This window comes from Condylura cristata, unplaced genomic scaffold, assembly GCF_000260355.1.
Source record: "Condylura cristata isolate star-nosed mole 26May11 unplaced genomic scaffold, ConCri1.0 scaffold00002, whole genome shotgun sequence".
Taxonomy (NCBI): domain Eukaryota; kingdom Metazoa; phylum Chordata; class Mammalia; order Eulipotyphla; family Talpidae; genus Condylura; species Condylura cristata.
This window is the reverse complement of record NW_004567103.1, coordinates 77,784,324-77,796,467: the sequence shown is the minus strand read 5'-3', so window position 1 is coordinate 77,796,467 and position 12,144 is coordinate 77,784,324. Positions and strand designations below refer to the sequence as shown.

General features: G+C 30.3%; 1 protein-coding gene across 3 annotated transcripts in view; it reads right to left on the bottom strand.

Moving 5' to 3' along the window:
• Positions 1 to 12,144, bottom strand: part of DPP10 (dipeptidyl-peptidase 10 (non-functional)) — a 1,217,772-nt gene that overhangs the window by 38,244 nt on the left and 1,167,384 nt on the right. For all 3 annotated transcript variants that reach the window (XM_012726412.1, XM_004674706.2, XM_004674707.2), the window contains exons 14-17: positions 10,229 to 10,320; positions 9,790 to 9,837; positions 6,521 to 6,642; positions 5,104 to 5,151 (exon numbers count right to left, since the gene is read on the bottom strand). In XM_012726412.1, the coding sequence (XP_012581866.1) occupies positions 5,104 to 5,151; positions 6,521 to 6,642; positions 9,790 to 9,837; positions 10,229 to 10,320 (310 nt within the window). The remainder of the gene's footprint in view (positions 1 to 5,103; positions 5,152 to 6,520; positions 6,643 to 9,789; positions 9,838 to 10,228; positions 10,321 to 12,144) is intronic.

The window sequence follows — 12,144 nt, the reverse complement described above, 5'->3', positions numbered from 1 at the left end:
TCTTATGACTAAAATTTCATCATTATATAATTGATCTTTTCAAAGTATCTTTAGTTTCATATAGTTTCACTGCTAGTTTATTTTTATATAATTAATTTCCATTTTATTTTATTTATCCTCCCTTCAACTTACTGTACTTTTTGCTCTTTTTTTCTAATCTAATTTCTTAAATTGTAAATTTGATTTTAAAATTTTCCATTTAAGATTTTACTTTACTGTCATGTTTGATTTTTACTGATATTAAGTCTGAAGCCATTCTATGCATTGTTACTCTGTATGCAATGAGCGGATGTAATGTATCTTTATTTTTGAAAGTTGCTTTTATATTTTTCTATTTATACTTAGCCAGGTATTCCCAGCAACAGACTCAAGATAAACTTCATGTACCTCTATCCTCTTCACTTACTTTCTACTCTGCCAGCATATGAAAAGTTTCAGTCTTTCTGAACTGCAGTTTAGGTCTCCACTATAGTTCTGAGATACCATTATACTCTTGTTGGATTGTTTTTCATTGTACCAGTTTTCAGGAAATTATTCCAAATAGGAAAACTGTGTGATTACAACATTAATCTCATCTATTTACTTTTTTTCTGGGATCAGAGATGTAGCTAACTATTACCTCATGATTGAAAATTGTTATTTTATCCAATCTTTTTCTTTTTTTCTCTTTTTCATGGCAAGAAGCCATGTCTACTTTAAGGTATTCCATGGGAAGAATAAGAATATATTTTAAGTTGTGAATGGTTTATAATTTGTAATTTACAGTAAAATCCAAACTCAGGATGAATCAAACTTGATGTTTTGGCTTCCGTGTGTCCTGTACATTAAACATCTTTAACTTGTTTTGTTTCAGAAACATTGAATAATTTGTCAGAAAATATCAATGTTTTTGTGTCTTATGTTGTGAATTATCATATCTTTCTGAAAGTTCTACTGATTTTTTTTTCTTTCAAGTATCTACATTTCTATTATAGTGATTAGGATATTCCAACAATCATTTAATTTCCTGTTTCCTGAATTATACTTTGAATTCTATGTGTGTGGTTTCAAATTACTACCTGTTTTATAAATTAATGTGTTTTCTAATATGTGAGGGAAATTTGTTATTTTTTAATTCCACAGAAGACTTTATTTCTTCTACTCCCAAAATACAACATTTTTGATTATTTAAATAATAATATATTTTTCCAAGAAACTATTCTGAATATTCAATTATATAATTTAAATGTGAATAAGTCTATAAGTTTCATCAAGGATTCAGCACTAAAATCTAAGAAATGCTATAAAAATACACTTGTGGAGAAAAGTAGTTTCTGAAGTATTTAAAAGATGTCAGTATCACTGATATTGCCAACTATAAGTGGGCAATTATTTACAGAAAATATATGTGATAACATTACTTTTATAATTTTAATTATTTTATTTTTATAAAGATTTATTTTTTTAATTTATTTATTCATACAAGAACTGGGGTGTAGAACAGAAATAAAGAGGGTGAGAGGTCTGCTGCTCCTTGGCCAGGGATTGAACTCAGGCTTGTCAAGGTGACGATACTGAGACCTACCTTTACACCACTAGGGAGGCCCTATTTTTATACCTTTAAATATAAGTTATGAGAGATTTTTATAAATGAAAAATAGCTTATTTAGTTTAAAGGATTAATAGACTAAATGAATGGATCAATACACCTAGAGGCACTCACATGAATATGAAATATTAATAATTTTTCAATTTTTTTATTATCATAAACTATTGAGGAAAAAAAACACCCTAATTTTATTATGCAAGCTAAGTATGTAAGTAAAGGGGCAGCAATAGAAAAATTCTTAATATATTAGAGGCAGACAGCGATTTTTCACAATAAATTAGAAAAATATTTAATACACAGCTTTTGATAAAACTGAGAAAAGGGAATGCTAAAATGTTATTTTAAGGAGAACTGAGGACAAGAGAAATAAGAACAGCAAATTAGAAAGGATAAATAAAATGAGAGGAAGAAACTGTAAGTGAAGTAGAAAGAAGAATTAGAGGGGCCTTCTAGGTGACCTAGTGCTAAGTCTCAGCACTATGGCCTCTGTGACCTGAGTTAGATCCCCAGACAGGGAGGTGACCCACATGGTGCAGCAGACCTCTCCAGTCTGGCTGGCTGCTCCCCTCAGCAGTTATTTCAACAAATCTGCCATTCTATCTCTGGTGAATCCTCTCTCCCACTCACAACTCTGGCCTACACCACAGTTCTTCTACAAATAAATAAATACATGTTAAATAAGAAGAATTAGAAAAAAAAGACACTGGAAAGTGGAAACACAAAGAAAAAGACACTACGAGAAAGTAAAGTACAAAAGTGGAAAAGTCACATACACAAAAAGTTAATCATAAGAATAGGAGACAAAGGGCTTTTGAAATATTAGCTAAGTATAATTTTACTTATTTATACATATTCTCAAGTCACTGAACATTTTTTAAAATAATATTCACTGAACATTTTAATGAAGGGTTTCAACTTTATTATAAAAGTAATATATGTTCATCATGGAACATTATGAAAATAATAAAAAAGAAAAAAGAAAACTCCTTGGAAGGTTGTCAGGCTAAATGTAAGAATTTTAACACTTGCATACATTTCCTTCTTGAACTTTAATATGAATTTTTTAGCAGTTTTGTTTTAAATGGCATGGAGAGTTGAATTCCTTAATTATTTAGAAATAGGGCTTAAGCATTGTTGAAGAATTGAGTATTGTAATCACTCTTTTTGATCATTTTTTGAGTGGGAAAATGGTGGCTTATTTTATTAAAACTTGATGAAATATAATAAAGGAGTACATACAGAGATATAGACAAAGAATAGGGGAATCTTACAGGCTAGTACTGAGGTCGCTCAGTACTAGGTCTATGACAGAGATTAGGTCTGCAGGGCACTGGAACGGAGCAGTCTCAGGACACCATAGAGAAGGTGTGAATGCAAGCAAGAGCCATACCATGTGGTAACTTCACAAGTGAGGGCTGTGTGGACAGTTACTCCCAAATCACTCTCTTGTATTCAGCAACCTACAATACTGCCTTTAGCTGAATCCAAGTGATATCTTAAAGGCAACAGACTATGTCATCTTTTTATTACTTTTGGGGCAGAAACCAAGAAAGAGTAAAACTGAATGGAATATATTAAAATATAGATGGAAGATATTCAGGGTATTGACTAATGTCCTATTAAAGTTTATTTACAAATTCCCTTCTCTATTTATATTTTTAACTATTAATCATTACAGTGTTGTAAATTACTCTCTTTAGAATTACTTTCTCAGTATAAACCATTAAAAGAAAAACAAGGGGTAAATAGATATGACATGTTTAAGATTTATGGTTAACCCGATTTTTGCTAAAAGATTTGCTATATTTTATATTATCTACCAGCACATTATGAGAGTCTCATAATATCTTCATTAGCATTGTAAGCTTTTTGATGTTATTAATTTGTTAAGAAAAATTACATGGCAGAATTTTACCCTACATTCCTCTGATAACTACTAGGTTTAAAGGTTTTCTATTTGTATTAAATATTTTTGTTTATTCTCTTCATGTCCTATCTACTTCTTGTTGCCCCCAAATGACTTATGATTGATTCATTAGTTTACCAAAGATACATTCAAATATTGATTAGCACAAACAATTACTAGCAATTGAATGTAAATTTTTATGTTTCTTGTGTCTGAGACCATCACAAGTGACTCATGAGTGTGAAAAATCGGATTATCCTTAGACAAAAATATTTTATATTTTGTGGTGGAAATTACTAGAAAACAACATTGCCTTGTAACAGTACAATAAAATTAAAATAAAACTAAGAGTCTCAATTATCATTTTGATAGAACATGCAATTTATATTGATTATAATTCTATACTAAGAAATATCTTAATCTCTCATATAAAATTTGCTTATTTATCTAAAAAGGCACTTATTCTATACTATATTAATTAACATGTCTCATATCCCACAGAAGTATGTGATGGGTACATTTTATATAATAGTTTCTATGTCTATAAAATTCAACCTTTTTTCTATTGTATTAATTACATGGTCTTTATTACTATTGTAGTCTCTATTATTATTAATATTAACGAGATAAAATGTAATAGATTAGGGAATCTGACTGTCTCATTTAACTTTTGGTTTTGCCACCTACTGCTACATTTTTAGACAGAGTTACATATTTACCCTCTCCATGACTCAGTTTCCTTGTCTGTAAGCATAGATAATAAAATCAATTATTTCAATGGGTTTTCTGGAGATTAAATAGTTAATAAATACAAATTCCATTACTAGATAATAGTAACCAACATTAAAACATGAAAGCAGGAGATTACTGATCAAATATATTTTAATGAAAAATAAAATAAAGAAGGGAAAATGATAGAAGGAAAGAAACAGAACATAGGAAATAATCTGGCTACTCATTTTTAAATATAGTTGAAACATGCATTTACCTACATATCACACCATACATTCTTAAACTGACTGATCATATCTTACTACCAAAGTATCCCCAACCTTTGTTATATTGATAAAATAAAATATCAATATACTGAATACATACAGTATATGAAATATTGATAAACTAAAAGTTCACTCACTAAATTATGTACAATTGAATAAATATATATATAATAATTACATATTAAAACTAGACTTGGATTATCTGAAGAAAGAAAAAAAAGACAGCAAATTGCAAAATAGTATCTTTTTGTAATTTTGCCAATTTCACAAAATATGATATTTCAGATAAATGACCTAAATGTGACCTTGGGAAAGACCAGAACACTAAGGAATCAGTATTTTGAAGTGTATCTAACAGCCTTATCAATTATTCCTCACTTAGTTTAGATATAGAAGATATCCAATTCGGTGGAAAAGACACAATTCAGGCTGTAACCTAATTCAAACCACATCCTATGTAAACAAGGTCAAGTTGATGGTGCCTACTCAGCTTGCCTTGTACTAAGAAAACTTGAGGAGTCTATAGAATATGATATTCAATGCATAATATAATAATGCCTAAGGTCAATACCAACCATAACAAATCTGCATTGTCCTGCTCATGTACTCACTTGTTGGATTGTCTGTGCTATGCAGACTGACCACTGGGACCCCTGGACCTGTATTAAAAACAAAATACATGTGTGTGTGTGTGTGTGTTTATATGTGTGTACACAACACACACATATACATTAAAGATATTTAAATTTAAGTAATAACTACTTAAAAGTCTATAGGACAGAGCTCCTTTTTCAAAATGGCACTATTTCACATTTAAAATATAATGAAATAGAAACTAGATAAATAACTAAGTTTCTTTCCTTTCTATGAATATTTTATTTATAAAGTAAAAGCACATAAAGACACTATTTGAAGAGTTTATTGTTAGTAGTCCCATGTTTCCAAATTCCCTGATATTTCTATACTTCTATGGCTTTATCTAAATCTCAGATATCTTGATCAATAGTTATTTAAGGAATATTCACTTATGTGCAGATTCACATGGCCCTGTGACATTTTATTTACTTATCTCACAGCAAATTCTATTTACTACTCAATCAAGAAAAAAAAAAAAGCAAGTATATTAGAAATATTTCATTAATAAAATAAAAATTGGGCTACTTACATATTTATTTAAAATATCTATCAACTAAGACCTCCAATTATTTCAAATTAATTGGTCAGTTCAGATGCAACAATAATATGTTACCTTGAAACTTACATCTCTAAGAAATGCTTATGTCTAAGGGGTATTCTTTGGTGTCATCAACAATGTATGTCTCTTTTTTTATTACCTCATTTCACTATCAGTGGAAAAAATAAAAGAACAAGGTTTGACCAATTCTATGTTGTCTTAAAATAGGAAAACTTAAGATACCACTTGAAATAGTAGTAGTTAATTCACATTTTAAAAGGCACATAAATCTCAATTTATCTCTGGGAAATATGTTATACTATTAAAGGGGAGAATATTCTTATCAATATAATCTAGAGGTACCATACAGCTAATAAGGCTATAGTATACTGTTACCAGATAGATGAAGTAATTGGACTGAATATATTTCTCAATATTAATATGGGGCTAGAACCAGGAAATTAAATTTCTGTATATCCTAAGTCTCTTAGCAATTAAGGCATTATGTCAATAAAAATGCTACTTAAAAAATACTAGCTAGATTAGTTTATTATTATAGTATTACTTTTTTGGTATAAATATGTATATTTACTTTTTTTGAAAGGTACATGATCAAACTGTACTTATTGATCATGTATACATCTTGACTTAACTCCCAAATTCTATAAATGAAGTATACAAATAAAATTTACATCTCTGTATATTTATAAGTTATGACTTTTAACAAAACCATTGATTATGAATATCAAGTAATATAGCCAGAATAATAATTAATAATGAAAGTGCTCAAATAAAATCAATCTTATCAGAAATCAATTAATATAATTATATTATTTACTTTAATATTATCTTACCTTCACAAAATAGTAAGAAATGTTGGTTCATGGGACTAAAACTGGCACCAAAATAAGTACATTGTTCTTTCATAAAATTACAAGAAATGCATTGACGATTCAATAATCCTTCGGTAGAAACACTGAAGAAAAGAAATAATGTTAGAAATGCTACCATTCTAGATACTGGAATGTGTGGTATTTCAAGTATACAGAACTACTTACATTGAGGTTCCTAGTAAATTATGAATTAGCAAACAAATATTACTAATTTCTATTCCTAATTTTGAAACATAAATTTTCTTTTCTGTAGTAAATGAAATTTAATTTATGTACATTTGCATATATCATATAAATGTAATAAACATGTATTTGTCATTTATAAAGATACTATGGGGCTCAATATAACTTATTCTTATTTCATTATATTTACAGATTTTTTTTAAGTTTTAGAAGGAATACACACAGATACTAGTGTATAATTACCATCAAGACATATTAGGTGAAAAAAATGAGTATTTTCATAAGTCACAAAAAAAATGAAGATCACAATTTTCTGATTTCAAGATTTTAAACATTAGAATTTGTTACCACAATTTTCCCCACTAAATATATGCGCTGGATATTTTGATATGAAGTTATTCTTACATGATAATTGTATAATGTTAGTAATTATACATTGAAATATTATGGAGGTAGATAAAGAAAGGAGCAATCATCTCTTTATTTTACAAACAATGATGCTTAAGGCAATAGGGATAAGATATTTACTCAAATGTCATGTATAGAAAAATTTATCTTATAAATAAAGAAGAATTTTAGATTATGCAAACTGATAAATGAAAACATTGTTGATATATTAAAGAAAAACTTAGTTAGGAAAATATTCTAATTTCTCTTTGGAGTTAAACATGATCTGAGCTGTACATTTATTAACACATCATAGTTAGGCTGTTTTTTATGTATAATATACTGCAGGCATGGGGATGGGAAAGAGGGGGGACTGAATCAGGCATCAGAATCACTAGCAGCAATCTGGGATAAAAGTATAGTTACCAACGTCACGACACATTTGTAACATTTAGGGCTGATTATAACCCCAAATATTTCTTTACTAGGCAAGATAATTAATATACACTAGGCACTTGAAAATATTAGTTTTACCATATGGTATCATATAAGTCCATCTTTTTTTTTCTTTTTAAAAATACATACAAATATAAAACATTAGTCACTGTGTATATTTATATATGTATATATCATGAATATATCATACTTTTCTGTACATATATATATGTATATATATATTATGTTTGTTATATATATTTTATATACACAGGCATATTACAACATTTGCTGTTATAACCATTCTTAAGTCTATAGTTTGATATCATTAACTATATTCCCAATGTGCAACTATTATCACAGACACTGAATACCAATTACATAGGGTTATTTAATGATCTAACTAGAATTTCAAATTTTTTTCTCTCTGCATTTTTTAATAAAACTATTCATATACAAATTCTCAAGAGATATAACTTGGCATATTTTTATTATTCAGAAATGACATTGCTGAAATAAATAATTTCAAATTTTATAGATGAAATTGTAACACTGAATATGTACCAGCTCACATTTTGCAGGATCTTCTAATCCCAGACATTAAGTCAACCAATGATTATTTTTATGGTCTGAATGAGATATTGATTGAATTTTCTGGGCTAAATACTAACATTATCTTACAGTCAATCCAATTGGCATTTGATGAGCTATTTAAGGGGAAATTTATTGGTACTACATCTTCTTTATAACACAGCCTGCTACACTAGTACAGGTGATAGATATATTGACTGTTCTGCCTCCATCACTAGAGACATAAGAGAAGCATACAAATCTAAGAAGTCATTGTGACTCAAGTCACATTTTAGGCTGATAAGGGAACAGAGATTGAAGCAATTCTACAGGCTGAACCTGAACAAGTCTAATCTTCTGATATTGTCATTTTTCTTAAAGACTTTTATAAAGTGAGAGAAATAAAACATTGATCAAGTACTTCCACATCTTGAAAATACTGTTAGTAACTGAAAATATCAATGGTAGTACTTTTTTCAAGCAAGATAAATTGCAGTTTATCAAACAGAAAAAAGTGATTAGTGTATTGATTAAGACTTCCAAATTAAATTTTGAATCTGTCTCTTATATAAAGAGCTGTTTTTCTTTTGGTATTCATTAAAATTGAGGACAAGGATTTTTCCTGGAAAAAGAAACAGCAAAGTATAATAAAATGATATATTGGGAAAGGTGATAATAAAGAGAGGCTTGCTTCACAAGAAAGTGATTTATGCATAAATAAAAGTATCTGAGTGGATTAAAGAGAGGTAGGATACTTTGAACATGCATTTTTACTCTCAAAGGAAAATCTACGATACTTGGTAAGAATCAGTGGTGACACTTCTTCAAACATGATGAATTTCCACTGAGAATATGCCATGGCAGTTTTGACACTTTAAAAATGGATCTGTGAAATGGAAATTAGAAGGTATATATAAAGTCTGGAATTAATAAGTTGCTGGCCAGGCAAAAATAAAAGCCATTCTTGGGAGTTTCTGGTGAAAGCTTTCTGAGTGAAGAGACATTTTAATACTAAATTGGTGTGACCTTAAGCCCTTTTCATGGGTTCCCATGAATATAACTTTGCATCTGGGAAAATCAGGCAGATGAAAATAGTCCCCATCCATTCCTTTATTTTAGTAAACAACAGGCATTCCTAGTTTAAATTATGATCTTAACGGATTATGCAAACTAATGGTGAAGAAGAGAAACTTTCCCTTCATCCACATGACTGTTTACAACACCTTTGTTCTCTTTAAGAATAAATGATGTGTGTAAAACATGAATGCATTGAAAATTCAAAATGAGGTTTGGAGGAAGAAAGGTCACTGGGGATAATATGTAATTGCCTGTGAGGTGGGCAGCAGGGAGAAGCAAGCATTAAAAAAAAATAAAAAAATAAAAAAAACTGAGACTGCAAAAACAGATGAGGAATAAAACAAAAGGAAGGATTGGAAAGATTGTCATTACACTGTCTAGTTCTACAGCTAAGGGACTGGATCAAGAGGGTAGGTGAGGTCTTGTCATCTACTGTTGATCCTTGTCATATACTCAGTTGACATTCTCCTAAACTATGTTGTGAGTGAAACCAGATTTTTCCATGCCATCCTTCATTATACTGTGTAGATGACCACAGACAAATCAACCGGTGTAGAATCATCCTGTACATAACTTACCTGTAGAGTTGCCTCCCTCTGGGAGAAGACTCAGTGCTCAGAAAGTAACTGCCCAGGAAAGAAAACAACACAAACATCAAACAGATTTTTGCCAAGCTGGAGTTTTACTTTCATGCTGTCAAAGAACAGGTGAATGTTGTTCGATTATTCAACCATAGGATTTTAATTAGGGAAATAATTTATTTTCTTATATCATCACACTTTACCATGACATCTTTGACTGTGTGTGTGTGTACATGCACTTGCATGAGACTGTGTATGTGTTTCTGCATAGGTAACACTTCAGTGAAATAAACGGAAAATTTTAAAAGAAAAGATTGTTCTTTAGATGGTCATGCTGTTTTGATTAGGACCATCGTAAGTAAACAGAATTCTGCCAGAAAAGATTTCACCTGACAACATGAAGTTCCAGCCAGTTTACAGAATCAAAACCACTCACATTTTCTGAGTAGTTTCATCATATGCCAAGATCTTTATCACTTCCCAGTTCCCTGATGTCAGATGCCGCACAGTAATTTGCTCACTTTTACTCTGCAAAGAAATAGAAAATAATGACTTTCTTTTTATTTCAACAGAAGAATCTCTGTGGTGAACACAAAAGCACTAACTGCCTTTGTCACTTTTAATTCTGTAATTCGCAGCTAACATCCAATTTTTTGTTTTCAATTTTCACAATGCATACACATTCATTTAAATGTTAGATACAGTAGTACCCTTATTCTACTCTGTAGAAGAGCCATCAGAAAACTCCTGTAGGTTAGGATTGTTTGTCTGTGTATCATTTTGACATAAGATGTCAAAGCAACCTATGGCACCTGGCATAATAGAGCACTTTGATTATTCTCATCTAAATGGTCAACAGCTGTACAATTTGGCTAGTTTAAAACAGAACATTTCAGAATAAACTTTATTTTCAGGAAATACTCTGTGTTAGATATACTGTTCACCCCTGCTTGTTACTGAAGATATATTATTTTCAGTCAATAATACATTTCTGAGATTAATCTGTGTGATGCTCATAGCCATAGCTTAATTTCATTGTCATATGTCATTGCACAGATATGGCTTGATTTATCTGTTTTTGTTTTGCTATTTGAATTTCTTACCAATTTTTGCCCTTAGAAAAAATGCCAATGAACAGGCCACTAATGTCTTCTGATACACATGGCAAGGTTTTCTGAGACAGACACCAAGATGTGGGGTTGTTTGGTAGAGGGTAAGTATGTCTTTTACTTACTACAGAGTGACACACTATTTTACAAAGTTGTCTTGTTGGATCGCCTACTAACAATATGAGTGTCCACTGTTCCAAAAGTGATTAATGACTAATATGTGACAGAGGGAGTAAAAGGTGCTGCAGTAAACATAGGAGTCAAAAAAGTTCCCTTTTCATGAGTTGTATTCTGGTAGATACATACTAGTAAAATTGTTGGATTATGAGATCTTTCTTTAATATTTTGAGAAGTCGCCACCTCTGTTTTGCACTGGGGCTACATTCTGTTTTAAACTTAAACATTTATTTTACGCCTGTTTTTTGTTTTTTTTTCCTATTTAACACTGAACATTTTAGAACTCTTCTTACTCCAGTGATTTTGTAGAGAAGCCAGCGTTTTGGACATATCCGATTGTTTACTTATGGTTAACTCAGGCTAACCATTTTTTGCAAGACTTTTCTATAGGGTGAGGTTTTATCCTTCTCTGTTTCAGGAAATACATCATACATGCCTTTCTACATATAGCAATGCTGCAATAATTACTATAAAAATTATTTTTCCCCCTAGGAATTAAGAATGGATGACACTGGCACATTTTGAATAGTTTCCCCCTCCCCCCTTGAACTTTTCACTCAGTATTTGGGGCAACTATTCATGACCTTTCTGGAATAAATTATCATTTCAAAGTGATTTTCAAATTGTAACATCCCTATTGAATTTAAAGGTAACATATTTCTATAAAGACATACTTGCACTACATATCATTACTATTGTTATTCTAAAATTTCCAACAGTGGTTAATGTAAATACCTTCAAGAAAAACTCTTTCTTCCTTGTACATGATACATTAGTCTTTGTGCATTTATTTGCTTTCTACACAAGATGTTCAAGATAATTTTACTTCTGTCTCTTGTCTGTCATAAATCCTTACTCCAGGGAGTTATTGATTATTGCATTAGGATGGCAAAACCTGGCTTAAATGTGCTCATTGCTATTTTAATGCTAATTAACTATGGGCATCTTAAGATGATACATTTTCCTATGTTCTCTATATCTCTGTGTGTGTTCTCAGTAATAGCATAAATTAAGATTCATATCAGTTTGGTTTATCTTAGTAACAGACTTTGATGTCCTTTTTTTT